This window comes from Corythoichthys intestinalis, chromosome 21 (assembly GCF_030265065.1).
Source record: "Corythoichthys intestinalis isolate RoL2023-P3 chromosome 21, ASM3026506v1, whole genome shotgun sequence".
NCBI lineage: Eukaryota > Metazoa > Chordata > Actinopteri > Syngnathiformes > Syngnathidae > Corythoichthys > Corythoichthys intestinalis.
In genome coordinates this window covers 5,609,922-5,629,270 of record NC_080415.1, presented here as the reverse complement: position 1 = coordinate 5,629,270, position 19,349 = coordinate 5,609,922, and the positions used below count along the sequence as shown (strand labels likewise).

General features: G+C 40.0%; 1 protein-coding gene and 4 non-coding genes across 7 annotated transcripts in view; 1 reads left to right on the top strand and 4 right to left on the bottom strand.

Annotated features, from left to right (window-relative positions):
• The window catches only part of ryr2a (ryanodine receptor 2a (cardiac)), a 356,843-nt gene that overhangs the window by 122,822 nt on the left and 214,672 nt on the right, over nt 1-19,349 (top strand). For all 3 annotated transcript variants that reach the window (XM_057825571.1, XM_057825570.1, XM_057825572.1), the window contains one exon: nt 3,061-3,166. In XM_057825571.1, coding sequence (XP_057681554.1) covers nt 3,061-3,166 — 106 coding nt within the window. The remainder of the gene's footprint in view (nt 1-3,060; nt 3,167-19,349) is intronic.
• Nucleotides 11,727-11,799, bottom strand: trnar-ucg (transfer RNA arginine (anticodon UCG)). The gene has a single exon. It is a non-coding gene; the product is annotated as a tRNA-Arg (tRNA).
• trnar-ucg (transfer RNA arginine (anticodon UCG)) lies at nt 16,067-16,139 on the bottom strand. The gene has a single exon. It is a non-coding gene; the product is annotated as a tRNA-Arg (tRNA).
• trnaq-uug (transfer RNA glutamine (anticodon UUG)) lies at nt 17,994-18,066 on the bottom strand. Its single transcript has one exon. It is a non-coding gene; the product is annotated as a tRNA-Gln (tRNA).
• On the bottom strand, nt 18,305-18,377 carry trnar-ucg (transfer RNA arginine (anticodon UCG)). Its single transcript has one exon. It is a non-coding gene; the product is annotated as a tRNA-Arg (tRNA).

The following is a 19,349-nucleotide window of genomic DNA, read 5'->3' as shown; positions in this document are numbered from 1 at the left end:
TCTTGCACCCCTCTTTAAAATAAACTACTGTATTTTAAGCCAAAAGAACTGTGTGTTTGATAGAACAATATGTATATATGCTGCCATAGCAGATTCATAGTGCATTAAGCCCCTGAACTATTTTTAAATTGTCTGTTTTACCCTCGAGACCCCCGTTTACAGACGTCGCGCAGCCGTTTTTGTTTCAACCCAGCCATAAAAAGAAGTTAATTAAATGTATTTATTATTCCACATGTCTGTCATTTTTAGCTTGGAGTCATTAATTTACGTCTAATATTTAGTTGAAAAAAAAAAAAAAAACGACAAAAAAATTATTCACCCACATATTTTAAACTTTTAAACAATGTACGTCACAATGAAAAAAATGGTGTCTGTAAATAAGTCACAGATATCTACCTCATAATTATCGCCTAATTGTATTTTTTTTGTTACTGTCACGTTTTCTCCGATATGTTAGATGATAAATAATCGATCGGAAAAAAAAAAAAACATGTTTTGAAGGGTAAATATATGAAAAAGAAAATCTGAACCACTCCTTGATGTCTGCGATTTCTGCATCACGACCCTTGTTATATTACCATGTTTCACCCATAAAATCCCCCAAAAATCCGGCTGTGGCCATTCACAGCTGTGTCTTGACACTCGTTGATACATGCTACATGGAGTTTTGGGATCGAAACAAGGTAAGTACACGATAATATCTCGTTAAAATCATGGCTTCTTTAATTATGCTCTTTCATGCGCTCACCTCCAGTTAGGGTTATGCTGTTTAAAAAAAATAAAAATAAAATAGATAAATGCCCTTTTGTCCAAAAAAATTCTTCCCCCAGAAATTTTAAGCTTTCCAATGACAATCACACATGCATATCGGACAATTTAGAAATTTGGCCAAATTGGGGGTCTCAGAGCGGAACTTCAAGTCACCTGAGTGTTTTCTGCCAACTTTGTGCTCTGAAAAAAAATACTATTGTTAAAAAAAAAAAAAAAATCTAAGATCATAAGCAGTTACTCACAATGTAACTCATTAGTTGAGTATTCTTTTCATCAAATACTTTACTTGTACTTGAGTACATTTTTGTATGAATACTGGAGTCAATTTTTTGGCTACTCTATCCATCTTCGGTACTAATACTACAAGTACGTGTATTTGACAGAAGTGACAGAAGATTATTTTAAGAGAATGTTAAAGGGCATACGACATGAGAAAAAAAGTCTTAAATGGCATTATTATGTGAATTAGAATCATATTTTGAGACGATTCGTCTATAAAAAACAATTTAGCAAAGCGCAGATGACGAGAAATTAGTCTTTTAATCTGCCGGTTAGCCATGCCTACCATTATAGGGCTTTAGCGTCCCCAACAGGTGGATGACGTCAGCGGTACTCTGGGCTCATCGGTTTTACTATTCAGTCCATTGAGGGGGAATTGTTCAGATCGAGGAAAACGCGACGAAGAGAGCTGCAAAATGTCATTGTTTCAGTCTCTCAACTCCAATATTTTTACAGGATATTCTTTTTATCCAAGTATTTTTCCCCAATAGCTATATAAATGGCTTGAGAAGGACCAGTCAGCCCGTCGAGGGGGAACTATTCACAACGAGGAAAACGTGACAAAGAGAGTGGCAAAATGTCATTGTTTCTGTCTCTTTACGTCAATATTTTTACAGGATATTCTTTTTATCCAAGTATTTTCCCCAATTGCTAAATAAATGGTATGGTCATGACAAATAACAGTCTTGTGCTAAATGGAATATGAAATAATAAAAATCCATTTATTCAAGACGACATGGCAAAATTACTCCATAATGGTCAAAACTGTCGACTTCACCTTTACTGTCGCACCTCCCGAACGATATTTTATGACACCTAAATCGGACATATGTCATTTCCCTTCACCGGCTTCGGAGAATGTAAACAAACCAGAAGGCGTGACAGCTAGCCGACATGCTAACCCGAACCGAGTGATGTTTCAAAGTCTTCGAAGCGGAAAATCACACATAACTAGCGTGGATTATTTGACATGACGACCCGGTTGTCGATTGTCTTCGCGGATCGGCAAACACCGGCGGGGAGCAATTTACAGTTCGTTCCCCGGAGGAGGGTGGCTGGAGTTGTTGTGCAGCTAACGTGGTGCTAATGAGCATGAGGAGAGCTTTTTACATGCCTATCAATGATCAAATGTAAGTAGTCCTTTATTTAAAGGAAGTTTGTAGTGTTTACTTTGTAATCGCTGTATTCGTATTTGACATAATACAAAACAAGGTGTTTACTCACTTCCTCGTAAGTCCAATGTTCCCACAGTAAATATCCACGGTGAATGGGAAACTTTTGAAACCCCAAAAAGGCGCATACCCCTCTCCCGCATACAGAATGATTTTTCTGCAGCCGTTTGGCTGGCGTGATGCGAAAAATAAACGTATTAATCCGCAAAAATCAGCTGAATCCTTCGTCCTCATACACAACAGTACACTGTATAGTGAAGAGGACGTCTTCTACCGTACACGTCACAACGCCCTCCTCCTCAATGCAAGACCGAAGCCGGAAGTCACTCATTTTCATGGCGCGGGATTCAAAAACACTAAATAAATATAGCGATCGCTTCCACACACATCCAAGCGGTCCATATCATTCAGGGGCATAAAATACCGCGTGTATTATGAAATAAACATGCTTTTTCGTGTCACATGCACTTTAAATTCTCAAAGAAAAAAGTGAAGATTTCCTTGTATCTGAAAGGCTCCATACTGTTATAACTTTTACTTTTTCACTTAAAAAATCTTTCTATTCATTTATTTGGTCTCATTAATTTAGAGCAGGGGTATTAAACTAAATCTTTGTAAAGGGCCACATTGCATTTATAGTCATAGAATAAACTACACATAAACCGTTTTTTTTTCTTTAAACTTTTAACATAGTGCATTCACAAAGTATTTTACACCCATTTTATATCTGATGTCCAAGGTCTATGCTAAATGTCCTACTTAAATTGCATACGGTTGACTGTGTTATTTGCACGTTTTTTTTTTAATTGGATTGATCTGGGAAGTGTCTTGCCTGCAGATCAACATGCTGCTGAACTTTAAGAAGGAGATGCAGGAATGCCCCTGTCCGGAATACATCCGAGAACAGCTGCTTGACTTCCATGAGGACCTCATGAGACACTGTGGTAAGATCCAAAGTCTACTTTTCATGTCATTTGCTACAGTTGATGGCAACGAATGTCCGATCCATTTACTGCTAGCCGTCCCAGTTCAATAGGATAGGATGTCCATCACTGTTATTTTGCCAATTATTATTATTATTAGCGATGTTCTGAACTTTCAACTGAAAATGGCTAAAATTACATTTTCGGTTTTCAGTTGAAAGACCCAAGGTTTATCACCGAATAGTGAAGCAACGTTGATTCTCGTCCCGCGTCACACCGAGTACAGTGCATTTGAGCCCGTGTGTGAGTAGTTTGGAGTTTAATCAAGTGAGAAGTATACAAGAAATGTAATATTTAACCCTGTAGTGGCCAGACATAGAAAAACATAAAAGAAAACAATTTCAACCACTTATATGGTGTTGTAGGAAGCCTTTGAAGATGTAAATGAAGTGTTTGCAAAAAAAAAAAGTTTTTGTAAAGTTTTATGAGAACGTTGTAATCTTACAACGCTGTCTAAATGGGGTAGCAGGATTTCCTGACTCTAACCCTAGTTGTACTCATTGTCAAATCAGAAAGATACAAATGTTTATATCTCAGTAAAAAAAACAAAAAAAAAAACACTATGGGTTAATTTGCACTGGTTGATTGCTTGTTACATAGCCCCAGAACAGTACATAATATTAATAATAATTTCAACAGGAGTCATATTTTAAGATATAGCATATTTATTTAGAAACATCACATCAGCAACAGGTGCAAGCCGCATGTCTGTCTCCCAGTACATTCGCACTCCAGCCATTTGTACCAGGCCCATCTTGAGATACATGCCCATCATTCGTTCTATTTCTTCTTTGTTGGTGTTTATAGATCTTCCATGTGTTTGAAGGCTATACTCATATGTGTTTATTGTGAGTGACTCAATCATGTCTTCAGACACAAATTGTCGGAAGCATTTCCATGGTATGTCGAGGGAATGAACATCTTTTGTGAGAGGTGGGCCAGAAATATCCAAATCGGGGCTGATGAAAACTTTTTTCTGCCAGCGATATCTGTCAAGGGGCATGGCATGTTTGGCTGGTTGGGGCTCAATGTCCTCATTGGCTGGGCAGTCAGTGGGTGGATGGTTTTCTTTGTCCACTTCTTCGTGGGTTTCATCATCTGACTCTTCATGAGCTTCATCAAAGTCTATGTCCACATCAGTCTCTTCATTTTGGACAGCATCGATGACCTCCTGCACAGTGTTGAAGGTCTTTCTCCTTGCTGAAGACATTCTGAAATGACAAAAACTAAATGGAAATAACATTGGTACATGGGTGGGGGGCAAAGCAACCTATTTACACATCTCACTAGTCAAACAATACTGTCTGGCCAACCTATTGTGCTCTGATTATCAGGTGAGAATGTTCAAGAATGTGAAACCATCATCCCAAAAGGAAGGCATATTGCATTTCTACAAAGATGATAATGTCTGCAATGGGAATGCATTTCCGAACGTTGTCACCTTTTCTCGGAACAATGCAACAGGCACCCTTCAGCATCCCCCCAGATCTAACTGCTTAGGCGATGAATCGAGCCAACATAATAGGCACATGCAGTGGGGAGAACAAGTACTTGATATACTGCCGATTTTGCTGGTTTTCCCACTTGCAAAGCATGTAGAGGTCTGTAATTTGTATCATAAGTTCTCTTCAACTGTGAGGGACGGAATCTAATACAAAAAAAAAACAAAAAATCACGTTGTATGATTTTTAAATAATAAATTTGCATTTAATTGCATGAAATAAGTATTTGATACATCACAAAAATCAAACTTAATGTTTGGTATCTGGGCTGATCCCTCACCTTCCTCATGATCAGTGATGCCCCACGAGGTGAGATCTTGGATGGAGCCCCAGAACGAGGCAGATTGACCGTCAACTTGAACTTCTTCCATTTTCTAATACCGTATTTTTCGGAGTATAAGTCGCGTTTTTTTTCATATTTTGGCTGGGGGTGCGACTTATACTCAGGAGCGACTTATGTGTGGAATTATTAACACATTATGATATAATTTCACATCTTATTTTGGTGTTTTGCAGTGACACTGATGGTTTTGTAAAGTTGTTAGCATGTTTTTATGCTATAGTTATCTGAATAACTCTTTATAGCTATGGCCACGTTCGCGTTCTGCCAATGGCAGTGTATGTTCAATTGTATTATTGACTTTTTTATCTTGAAATGGATGCATTTAGTTTGTGGCGCTTTCACGCCCACGTGAGGGCGCACTCGCACTTGTTTACGTGACACGCCAGAAGAAGACTGACAGCTACGTAGCTCTGAGTGAGTGAGTTAGCTAGAGAGAATAGACGGATGCGAACCTACTTTCATTGTTTATGCTTTTAAATCATCTCTACAGAGGCAACGCCTGCGTGTATCATCTTTTCTGTTGTTGTTGTGTGTTTTCCACCCGCGATCGGACACTTAGAGCCAGTTGTGTGGTTGTTTGAACGATGTGCTAATGATAGCGAACGCATGCTAACCTGTTACTTATTACTAATAGTACCTAATTGTCATTTATTTACGTTGATGCGAACCTGTTTGGTATCAAGCACCAAATTGATTCAGCACATTATATGGACGTCCAGCATCGTCATTTGGGAGTTCGCTGTATAGCCGGGACCGAGCCGTAGCGTCCTGGTAAGGACAGTATATTCTCATTTCGTTGTTCATGCACTGTACACTGTATATTTATTTAGCATGTTGTTCTCTATTGTATTTTTATATTAAATTGCCTTTCAAGATGACATGTCTGTTCTATGTGTTGGATTTTATCAAGTAAATTTCCCCCCAAAATTCGACTTATACTCCGGTGCGACTTGTATATGTTTTTTTTTCTCTTCGTTGGGCATTTTATGGCTGGATCTACTTATACTCAGGAGCGACTTGTAGTCCGAAAAATACGGTAATCGCTCCAACAGTTGTTACCTTCTCACCAAGCTGCTTGCTTATTTTCCTGTAGCCCATCCCAGCCTTGTGCAGGTCTATTATTTTAGCCCTGATGTCCTTACACAGCTTTTTGGTCTTGGCCATTGTAGAGAAGTTGGAGTTTGTTTGTTTGAGCATGTGAACAGGTGTCTTTTATACAGGTAACAAGTTCAAACAGGTGCAGTTACTTCCGGTAATGAGTGGAGAACAGGAGGGGTTCTTAAAAAAGAACTAAGAGCCGAAATATTTACTAGTTGGTAATGTATCAAATACTTATTTCATGCAGTTAAATACAAATGTATTATTTAAAAATATATATACAATATGATTTTCTGGATTTTTATATTAGATTCCGTCCGTCACAGTTGAAGAGAACTTATGATACAAATTACAGATCTCTACATGGCTTGCAAGTGGGAAAACCAGCAAAATTGGCAGTGTATCAAATACTTGTTCTCCCCACTGTATATACAATCAGAATGAGAACTGAACTATTGTAGGTGATTACAATTATAAGCAGTAGAAAGAGGTACGCTATTGCAATATATTTCGGTAATACAGCTTCTTGTACAGTGGGTTCCAAATAGCACTGGTTTCGAAATTAAAAATAAATATAAAGCCTATATAATATAGTACAGTATCTCTGGAAAGTGTAAAAGATGTGTGTAATTTTAAAATATATTGTGAAAAATAGAAGGTCCCTGTAAAAATGTCTATTTAGGCTACACTTGGCCAGGTAATTTGTAAACCTACAACATGGCCATTTTGACTACCCAAGGGCCAGAGTTGTAAAATTACAACATATATACAGTGAGGAGCAGAAGTTCTGTATTTGCACCCATTGTGATTTTGCAAGTTCACCCACTTAGAAAATAGGTAGCGGTCTGAATTTTAAATCATAGATGCATTTCCACTTATAGAGACATAATCTAAAAAAAAAAAATTTAGAACTCACATTGTATGATTTTTCAATAATTTATTTGTAATTTACTGGGGTTCATAAGTATTTGTACCCCTGGAAAATCAGTGTTAATATTTAGTGCTGAAGCATTTGTTAGCAATTACAGAGGTCAGACGCTTTCTGTAGTTCTTCACCAGGTTTTCACATACGAAGACAGGGATTTCGGCCCATTCCTCCTCACAAATCTTCTCTTGATCTGTCAGGTTTCGGGGCTGTTGTTGAGAAACACGAAGTTTCAGCACGATCCAAAGATTTTCTATTAGATTGAGGTCTGGAGACTGGCTAGGCCACTCCAGAGCCTTGATTTGCTTTTTACGCAGCCACTCATTGGTCAGCTTGGGTGTTGGAAGATCCAGCCATGACTTATCTTCAAGTCTCTGACTGAGGGAAGGAGGTTGTGGCTCAAAATCTGACGATACATTTCACCATTCATCCTATGCTTTTTACAGTACAGTCGTCCTGACCCCTTTGCCGAAAAGCAGCCCCAAAGGTGATGTTTCCATCCCCATACTTCACAGTGGGGATGGTGTGCTTGGGATTGTACTAATCATTGTTTTTCTTCCACACACGATGAGTAAAGTTTGCACCAAGCGGTTCTACTTTGTTCTCATCTGACCACATGACTTTCTCCTATGACCCCTCTGCATCATTCAGATGATCCCTGGCAAACTTTAGATGGGCCATCACATGTACTGGCTTCAACGGGGAACCTTCTGACCAATGCATGATTTTAAACCATTGCACCAAAGTGTTCTACTAACAGTAGCCTTTGAAACTGTGCATCTAGCTCTCTTCAGGTCATTGACCAGCTCCTGCCGTGTAGTTCTGTGCTCAGCCCTCACTCTTTTCATCTTAAGTGATGCCACACGAGGAGAGATTTTACATCAAGCCCTAGTCCGTGGTAGATTATCAGTCATTTTTAGCCTTTTCTATTTTCTAACAATTGTTGCAACTGTTGATTTATTCACACCGAACTGCTTTTCCAATTGTCCCATAGCCTTTTCCAGCTTTGTGGAGCTCAATTTTTTCTCTGGTGTCTTTCGAAAGCTCTCTGGTCTTGCCCATGGTAACAGTTGGATTATGACCTACTGTGGGGTGCACAGGTAACAATAATGAGCTCAAGCGGGTGGTGGGTGGGTGGTTACTAATGGAGTAAAGGTGGACTTTTTTTTAAGGTAGACTGACAACTCTTTGAGTGTCATAATTATTGCAGATTCTCAGGGGTACAAATACTTATGAACCCCAGTAAATTACAAATAAATTATTTTTAAAATCTTAAAATGTAATTTCTGGAATTTTTCTTCAGATTATGTCTCTATTAGTGGAAATGCATCTATGACTGAAATTTCAGACCTCTACGTATTTTCCAAGTGGGTAAACTTGCAAAATCCCAAGGGATGCAAATACTTCTGCTGCTCACTGTACAAGATGCTCTAATTTGCATTTGATGAATGTATTTCACAATAATTACATATGTACATGGTCTGGTAAATGTAATGATTACAAACAAAATATTAAAGGCATTATACTTACTTAAATCTGATAAATCCAGTCGAGGGAACCAAAGTGTTGTTGCACAGCCAAAGTTCTGCAGATTCTGAAAGTCCTGGAACCCTGGGCAGGGCTTGTATACAAATTTCCTATCCACACCTATTGTGAGACTGAACGGTAGGACCCAATGACTATACTAATGTGAAAAAAACAAAAAAAAGTTTCAACCCATTTTTACAAAAAATAAAAATGTTGTAATTCTACAACGCTGGCCTCTACAGGGTTAAATGCATACATATGCATTTGCTGTGGCTTAGTCCATCTTTATGCCTGACGTATCATCAGACATGGCCATTTTTTTGTCAAGAGTCAAGAACCTGCATTGGACAAGGTGTCAAGAGTCAAGAATCTATCTGCATTGGACAATGTGATGATGCTGGAACTTTTGTTTGTTGCTGTTCCTGTGAGATTTACATAGATGACTGCCTGAAGAAAACATCAAAATTCTCTTAGTCCTTGATAATATGAGGCTACATGTCAGGCAAAGGCACTGGGGAGATGGCTGTGTTTAAATCTTCAATAATTATGCACAAGTTCACATTGAAATTTTTGACAGCTTTCTTATCCCTTCAATTGAAAATTGGTTTGTCATTTTCCAAGATGCCAATGCATCATGCCACAGAGCTAAAACTGTTAAAGCAATCCTTGGAGAAAGACTCATCCAGTCAATGTCATGGCCTTCAAATAGCCCAGATCTCAACCTTATTGAAAACCTGTGGTGGAAATGTAAAAAAAATGGTCCACAGCCAGGCTCCGACCTGAAAGGATGATCTGGCAATTGCAATCAAGGAGAATTGGCACCAAATTGATGAAGAATACTCATCAAGTCCATGCCTCAGCGACTGTAAGCTGTCATAAAAGCCAGATGTGGTGCTACTAAATACTAGAGATGTGTTTTGATTGTTATTTCTTTGTTTCTCATGATTCCATATTGGAGTGATTCCATATATATTTCCCTGCACTTGCTTGATAAAAGTAACATTTACTGACCACCACAACATTTTTTATTCATTTCTTTTAGTGTTTCTGAATGCTGAAGAGTTGCACTTTTGAAGTAATTCATTATTCTTTCAGACTTCTTATCTGAGTTTGTTCTACATTTTAAAATGTCGGAGTGAGTGCTCGTCCGACACTGGTGATTGCATACTTTTTGCTTGGGGTTGTACATACTTATCAATATAGTTGTGCTATCGTTAGCTACGCACTTGTATTTCCTGTGGACTGTAATACTTGTAATATACACATGACAATACAGATTTACTGTAATTTCTGGACTATTGGGCGCCCCTGATTACAAGTCTCACCCAGTACATTTTTAAAGGAAAAACTATTTTGTACATACATAAGCCTCTCCTGTCTATAAGCAGCGTGTGCCCGCATAGTAACATGAAATATTTCCAAAGAAATATACAGAATTTTCAAAATTTTAATAACATACCTTATCTTTTCTTTCCAAACGGCGCCAGCAACACGGCAGTTACATAGCAGCAACACAGCAGTTATATAGCAGCAAAACGGCAGTACAGCACTAGCTAGGCTGGTTATAAGAAATATAAAAGTCTTTGTTAGCCATTTTCACCTTCCTCCCGTGCACTGAAACCATGGAAGTCTTCACACTCAGTGTCCGATATGAATAGGCTCAGATACACTTTGCCATGCACCTTGTCTGTCTTTCGTTGTCGCTTTCAATGTCTCTCAAAATTAGGTAAATTCACTCCTGAGCTTGTACCGTCCTCTTCGTCATGCAGCAGACTGGCTTTTCAAAACCTGTTGGTTATGATGGATTATGTTCACACTGATCCACTGGCAGACTTGTGCAAAAGTTGCTCTTTGCATGCGGCCAGTTTTGGTAAATGATCTCTCGCCGCTGGTCATCCAAGCCTCCAAGTCAACTCGGAGGGCGACTTTACACTGGAAGTCCTGTTTTTTTTTTGGCTATAAAGAAAGAGGAGAAAGGTGTCAAATGACCCCCAAAACCAAAGTGACTATTTGGCTTTGTCAAACAATAGACAACAACCGCCCTACACACTCCTGTGGAGTCGCTGCCTAGGTGTGAAGGGGGGGGGGGGGGGGGGGTTAACCCTGGATAGCTGCAATTAGCATCTTGAATATTTGCAAATCCAGGGCTCCCTTGGCTTTGTCAAACAGGGAGGAACACGGAAATGGCTAATCGCCGTGTTCTCCAATGTGATTGACATGGCAGCAGTGAATGCATATATGTTGTATCAGGCATGCACTTTGAAAGCAAGAGAGACAGGTGGACTTCTTGGTAGGTCTTGCAAAGGAATTTGCTCGCTTTCATGTGGATACAAATAAGGCGCAGAAGGAAAAATTGCTTCGACAACAACCTCCAACATCTAGCCTTGGGAAAAGGGCGACGTGTCATATGTCACCACATAAAAAATGTTTTTGTTCTGTTTTTTATGACATTGTCTCTTGTACAGTAGGCAAAATGTAGCTTTTGGAATATGTAAAAAGTTTGTCCGCCCGATTGCCTGCCTGAGTGGTCCACTGTCCGACAAAGCCAAGGCAGCCCTGCACTGCAAACACTCAAGATGCCAACTGGAGCAATCCAGCCCTTTGGTTTTGCAAGTGTTAATGGGAATGACTAATGAGGACCTCAATGCTCACAAAAGATATGCTGATTAGGGTCAGATTAACTTTTTCCGGATACAGAAGGGATTTGTATCAACCCTTGGTAGTTCTAGTGCGATTTGTGTTCAAACCAACACAGCAAATCTCAAAATGGCGTCTTGGAGAAGGCAACTGAAATGATGTCTGTTGTGAATGGTTTTCAGTACTCCACAATGTATTTACCTTTCACTCTGGTGATGTAAATGGCACAATTTCCTTTAATTTCTGAATGGAGCCACCACTTATATCAGCCCTTGAGAGGAGGTCCAAAACTTTTTATTATGACGCTAATAGCTAAACCCTCAAATACGAAGGGACTTAACATCAAATCTTCAAATGGTGTCTTTTGTGAATGGTCTTCAGTACGCCACAATGTATTTTCCTTTTCACTCTGGTGATGTTCATGGCAGAATATCCTTTACTTTAAATTGACCCACGACTTACATAAGACCGAAACTACAGCTAAAACCTCAACTACGAAGGGACTTGAACCCTCAATCTTCTGATCCGAAGTCAGACGCCTAATCCATTCGGCCACGTAGTCCTTGAGTTCAGGATTTATTGTTGAAAAAAACACACCGCAAATCTTCAAATGGTGTCTTCAAGAAGGCAACTGAAAATATGTTGTGAATGGTCTTCAGTACTCCACAATGAACAAGTATTTTCCTTTTCAGTCTGGTGATGGAAATGGCAGAATTTCCTTTAATTTCTGAATGGAGCCACCGCTTACATCAGCCCTTGAGAAGAGGTCCCAAACTTTTTGTGATCAAGCCAACAGCTAAAACCTCAACTACGAAGGAACTTGAACCATCAGTCTTCTGATCCAAAGTCAGACGCCTTATCCATTAGGCCACATAGTCCTTCCTTTCAGCATTTAGTCTTCAAGAAAACACGGCAAATCTTCTAATGGTGTCTTGGAGAAGGGAACTGAAAATATGTCTGTTGCGAATGGTTTTCAGTACTCAACAACATATTTTCCTTTTCACTCTGGTGATGTAAATGACAGAATTTCATTTACTTTAATTCCTGAATGGAGCCACCACTTACATTAGCCCTTGAGAGGTGGACCCAAACTTTTTTTTTATCAAGCCAACAGCTAAAACCTCAGCTATAAAGGGACTTGAAACCTCAACCTTCTGATCCAAAGACCTGATCCAAGAGGCCACACAGTCTGTGCTTTCAGTACTTATTGGTCAAAACAAGATGTCAAATCTTCAAATGATGTCTTGGAGAAGGCAACTGAAAAGATGTATGTTGTGAAGGCAACCGAAAGGATGTCTGTTCTCAATGGTCTTCAGTCCTCCACAATTTATTTACCTTTCACTCTGGTGATTTAAATGATTAGAATTTCATTTAATTTCAGAATGGAGCCACCACTTACATCAGCTGAGGCAGGACGTCCCAAACTTTTTATTATCAGGCCAACAGCTTAAACCTCAACTATGAAGGGACTTGAAACCTGAACCTTCTAATCCAAAGTCAGACGCTTTTTCATGAGGCCACCTAGTCCATGATTTCAGTATTTAGTGTTCAAAACAAAACGTCACATCTCCAGATGGTGTCTTGGAGAAGGCAACTGAAAAGATGTGTGTTGTGAAGGAAACTGAAAGGATGTCTGTTGTGAATGGTCTTCAGTACTCCACAATGTATTTTCCTTTTCACTCTGGTGATGTTCATGGCAGAATATCCTTTACTTTAAATTTTGAATGGACACATGACTTACATAAGCCCATGAGAGGAGGACCCAAACTTTTTATTATCATGCCAACAGCTAAAACCTCAACCTTCTGATCCAAAGTCAGACGCTTTATCCAAGAGGCCACGTAGTCCTTGATTTCAGCATTGTGTTAAAAAACAAAATGTCACATCTCCCAATAGTGTCTTGGAGAAGGCAACTGTAAAGATGTCTGTTGTGAATGGTCTTCAGTATTCCACAATATACACTCACCGGCCACTTTATTAGGTACACCATGCTAGTAACGGGTTGGACCCCCTTTTGCCTTCAGAACTGCCTCAATTCTTCGTGGCATAGATTCAACAAGGTGCTGGAAGCATTCCTCAGAGAGTTTGGTCCATATTGACATGATGGCATCACACAGTTGGTGCAGATTTGTCGGCTGCACATCCATGATGCGAATCTCCTGTTCCACCACATCCCAAAGATGCTCTATTGGATTGAGATCTGGTGACTGTGGAGGCCATTTGAGTACAGTGAACTCATTGTCATGTTCAAGAAACCAGTCTGAGATTATTCCAGCTTGGTGACATGGCGCATTATCCTGCTGAAAGTAGCCATCAGAAGTTGGGTACATTGTGGTCATAAAGGGATAGGCATGGTCAGCAACAATACGCAGGTAGGCTGTGGCATTCCAACGATGCTCAATTGGTACCAAGGGGCCCAAAGAGTGCCAAGGAAATATTCCCCACACCATTACACCACCACCACCAGCCTGAACCGTTGATACAAGGCAGGATGGATCCATGCTTTCATGTTATTGACGCCAAATTCTTAGCCTGGCTCTGCCAGACTATTCTCCCTGTATTTTTCAACACTGAGAGAAATAGTCTGGGAACCATCCCATTAACGGCCTTTTCGAGCAGATACAAAATCAATCGACATATCAGATTCGTTTATTTGTGTGACGTGTTCTTCACGAGCAACGTCACTCTTGCGCGTCGAAAGTCGTCTCTTCAACAACACAGATGGTGAACGGCAGAGCCGAGAATATGTTCCAATCCACGGTAAAATCAGTTTAAAATGACCAAAAACACATCGACACGAGTCATTGACAACAGTCTGTCTCGCGCTAGCCATGTCGAATAAACTCCGCTCTCTTCGTATGTTTACTTCCGTGCACAAGTCCCTCGTCCTGCCGTCGCCATTTTACTAACGTCACGTCTGCCCGTCGCTGATTGGTCCACTTCGCTGTCTGTTTGCTGTGGCTTGCTCCGCCCTGGAAATTGTTTCCGTGGGAATGGTGGCCAGACTCAATAGCTGGAACAGCGTTGAGTCTGGTGTACCAGGCTACCAAATTCTGACCCTACCATCTGAATGTCGCAGCAGAAATCGAGACTCATCAGACCAGGCAACGTTTTTCCAATCTTCTATTGTCCAATTTCGATGAGCTTGTGCAAATTGTAGCCTCAGTTTCCTGTTCTTAGCTGAAAGGAGTGGCACCCGGCGTGGTCTTCTGCTGCTGTAGCCATCTGCCTCAAAGTTCGACGTACTGTGCGTTCAGAGATGCTCTTCTGCCTAACTTGGTTGTAACGGGTGGTTATTTGAGTCACAGTTGCCTTTCTATCACCCCGAACCAGTCTGGCCATTCTCCTCTGACCTCTGGCATCAACAAGGCATTTCCGCCCACAGAACTGCCGCTCACTGGAAATTTTTTCTTTTTCGGACCATTCTCTGTAAACCCTAGAGATGGTTGTGCGTGAAAATCGCAGTAGATCAGCAGTTTCTGAAATACTCAGACCAGCCCTTCTGGTACAAACAACCATGCCACGTTCAAAGTCACTCAAATCACCTTTCTTCCGCATACTGATTCTCGAATTGAATTGCAGGAGATAGTCTTAAACCATGTCTACATGCACTGAGTTGCCGCCATGTGATTGGCTGATTAGAAATTAAGTGTTAAAGAGCAGTTGGACAGGTGTACCTAATAAAGTAGCTGGTGAGTGTATTTACCTTTCACTATGGTGATGGAAATGGCAAGAATTTCCTTTTCAGAATGGAGCCACCACTTACATCAGCCAAGGAAGGACATCCCAAACTTTTAGTACCAAGCTAACAGATAGAACCTCAACTACAAAGGGACTTGAACCCTCAATCTTCTGATCCGAAGTCAGACACCTTATTCATTAGGCCACGTAGTCATTTATTGACACATTTAGTGTTATAAAAAACATGGGAAATCTCCAAATGGTGTCTTGGAGAAGGTAACTGAAATGATGTGTGTTGCGAAGGCAACTGAAAGGATGTCTGTTGTGAATGGTCTTCAGTACTCCACAATGTATTTTCCTTTTCACTTTGGGGATGTTCATGGCAGAATATCCTTTACTTTAAATTTTGAATGGACACATGACTTACATCAGCCCATGAGAGAAGGACCCAAGAATTTCCTTTTCAGAATGGAGCCACCACTTACATCAGCCCAGGTAGGACGTCCCAAACTTTTAAAATCAAGCGAACAGCTAGAACCTCAACTACAAAGGGACTTGAACCCTTAATCTTCTGATACGAAGTCAAACGCCTTTTCAAGAGGCCACTTAGTCCTTGGTTTCAGTGTTTAGTGTTAAAAACAAAACGTCTAATCTCCCAATGGTGTCTTGGAGAAGGGAACTGTAAAAATGTCTGTTGTGAATGGTTTTCAGTACTCCGCAATGTATTTATCTTTCACTCTGGTGATGGAAATGGCAAGAATTTCCTTTTCAGAATGGAGCCACCACTTACATCAACCGAGGTAGGACGTCCCAAACTTTTAACATCAAGCTGACAGCTAGAACCTCAACTACGAAGGGACTTGAACTCTCAATCTTCTGATACGAAGTCAGACGCCTTTTCAAGAGGCCGCGTAGTCCTTGGTTTCAGCATTTAGTGTTAAAAACAAAACGTCAAATCTCCCAATGGTGTCTTGGAGAAGGGAACTGTAATAATGTCTGTTGTGAATGGTTTTCAGTACTCCGCAATGTATTTGTCTTTCACTGGTGATGGAAATGGCAAGAATTTCCTTTTCAGAATGGAGCCACCACTTACATCAGCCGAGGAAGGACTACCCAAACTTTCAATATCAAGGTAATAGCTAGAACCTCTACTACGAAGGGACTTGAACCCTCAATCTTCTGATCCGAAGTCAGACGCCTTATCCATTAGGCCACGTAGTCTTTGATTTACACATATAGCTTTAAAAAAACATGGGAAATCTTCAAATGATGTCTTGGAGAAGGTAACTGAAAAGATGTCTGTTGTGAAGGCAACTGAAAGGATGTCTGTTGTGAATAAATCTTCAGTACTCCACAATGTATTTACCTTTAACTTTGGTGATGTAAATAACAAGAATTTCCTTTAATTTCTGAATGGAGCCACCACTTATATGATTCCTTGAGGGGAGGTCCCAAACTTTTCATTATCAGGCCAACAGCTAAACCTCAACTACGAATGGACTTGAAGCCTCAACCTTCTTATCCAAAGTCAGACACCTTTTCAAGAGGCCACATAGTCCTTGGTTTCAGCATTTAGTGTTAAAAACAAAACGTCAAATCTTCTAAAAGGTGTCTGGGAGAAGGCAACTGAAAAGATGTATGTTGTGAAGGCAACTGAAAATATGTCTGTTGTGAATGGTCTTCAGTACTCCACAATAGGAGTAGGAACCTCTTGGTACCTCACGATACGATACGGTTTGCGATACAAAGCTCATGATAACGATGATCTGACGATATGGGGATACAACGATTATCGATACATTGGTCAGGACATCATTCTAGGATATTCTAAAAACAACTAATAAACAGAAAAACAAGCTTCTGCTGTGAATTGGAATAAGTTTGTCACGAGTAGACGTCCAATCCATTTGAACGTCTATGGCCCTCAGTAGCAGGCAATGAGGTAATTTTGGGCCATTTAAGGTCATTTACCTGTTGATTTTCAGTTACTTCCTGTTGATTTTGGGTTATTTTATGGGTCACCTCCTGTTCATTTTGTGTTACAGAACAGGAAGTGACCTGGGAATCACCCAAATGAATAGGCAGTGACTCAAACTCAACAGGAAATAACCTGGAAATACCCTAAAATGAACAGCAAGAGACCTATAAATGCCCTGAAAATTAGACCGAATGACTAAATGCTCTGGTTTTGAATGAACGAATGTTCCCAGTCGAAATGAATTGGGTGTCGAGCACCGTCAATGGCAGCCTTTTTTTTTTTTTTTTTTTTTTTTTTTAATGGACACCTTTTTAAAATGATATCTCGATTCTTTGCAGGAGCATATCGATAACCTTTTGGGATACAAAGTATCACGATATATCACTATTTCAATATTTTGTCACACCCCTAGCTACGAGTTACATTTCGTTTGTGTTGATCACTCAGCACAGACCTTTCAAGGCAAAGCAACATTGCATATTCTCTCTGGCCAAGAAAACTAAATCTTAGCATGTGTGCATGCAAGCCTTCATGGAACCTGGAGACGACACACTGCATGGTGAGTCTGGAAGGGGGACGCAGCACGTCACATGGTTGACACAACCAGACACTGCTACTATACAGGTTAGCTACACATAAAATGTCACACATTGTGATTATGTGACGGAAACGATTGCACATTTTTGTCTCAGTCTCAGCCCTGAAAATCGGACCGAATGACTGTGAATGCTCTGGTTTCGAATGAACGAATGTTCCCAGTCTCAATGGATTGGGTGTCGAGCACCGTCAGTTGCAGCCTTATAGTTAACTGAGACACTATTATGGTGGAGGATTTTTTAAAGCAACTTGTTGCTTTTTAAAATGATATCTCGATTCTTGCAGGAGTTATCGATAACCTTTTGGGATACAAAGTATCACGATATATCACCATTTCGATATTTTGTCACACCCCTACTCCACAAAGTATTTTCCTTTTTACTTTCGTGATGGAAATGGCAAAATTTCTTTGACTTTAAATTTTGAATGGACCCACGACTTACATCAGCCCTTGAGAGGAGGACCTACACTTTTTATTATCAAGCCAACAGTTAAAACCTTGACTACAAAGGGACTTGAACCCTCAAACTTCTGATCCAAAGTCAGACGCCTTATCCATTAGGCCACGTAGTCCTTGGGTTAGTTATTTATTCTTCAGAAAAAAACGGCAAATCTTCAAATAGTGTCTTGGAGAAGACAAGTGAAAATAGGTCTATTGTGAATGGTCTTCAGTACTCAACAATATATTTACCTTTCTCTCTGTTGATGTAAACTGCACAATTTCCTTTAATTTCTGAATGGAGCCACCACTTATATCAGCCCTTGAGAGGAGGTCCAAAACTTTTTATTATGAAGCTAATAGTGAAACCCTCAACTACGAAGGGACTTGAACCCTCAATCTTCTGATCCGAAGTCAGACGCCTTATCCATTAGGCCACGCAGTCCTTGACTCCAGGATTTTGTGTTTAAAGAAAACACACTGCAAATCTTCAAATGGTGTCTTCAAGAAGGCAACTGAAAATATGTTGTGAATGGTCTTCAGTACTCCACAATGAACAAGTATGTTCCTTTTCACTCTGGTGATGGAAATGGCAGAATTTCCTTTAATTTCACCACATTTTGACACATTTAGTGTCAAAAAAACATGGGAAATCTTCAAATGGTGTCTTGGAGAAGGCAACTGAAAAGAAGTCTGTTGTGAACGGTCTTCGGTACTCCACAATGTATTTTCCTTTTCACTCTGGTGATGTTCATGGAAGAATATACTTTACTTTAAATTTTGATTTACATGACTTACATAAGACCGACACTACAGTTAAAACCTGAACTACGAAGGGACTTGAACCCTCAATCTTCTGATCCGAAGTCAGACACCTTTTCAAGAGGCCACTTAGTCCTTGGTTTCAGCATTTAGTGTTCAAAACAACACGTCAAATCTCCCAATGGTGTCTTGGAGAAGGCAACTGTAAAGATGTCTGTTGTGAATGGTCTTCAGTACTCCACAATGTATTTTCCTTTTCACTCTGGTGATGTTCATGGCAGAATATCCTTTACTTTAAGTTTTGAATGGACACATGTCTTACTTACATCAGCCCATGAGAGGAGGACCCAAGAATTTGCGTTTCAGAATGGAGCCACCACTTCCATCAGCCGAGGTAGGACATCCCAAACTTTTAACATCAAGCTAACAGCTAGAACCTCATCTATGAAAGGACTTGAACCCTCAATCTTCTGATCCGAAGTCACACACCTTTTCACGAGGCCAATTAGTCCTTGGTTTCAGCATTTAGTGTTTAAACCAAAACGTCAAATCTCCCAATGGTGTCTTGGAGAAGGTAACTGTAAAGATGTCTGTTGTGAATGGTTTTCAGTACTCCGCAATGTATTTATCTTTCACTTTGGTGATGGAAATGGCA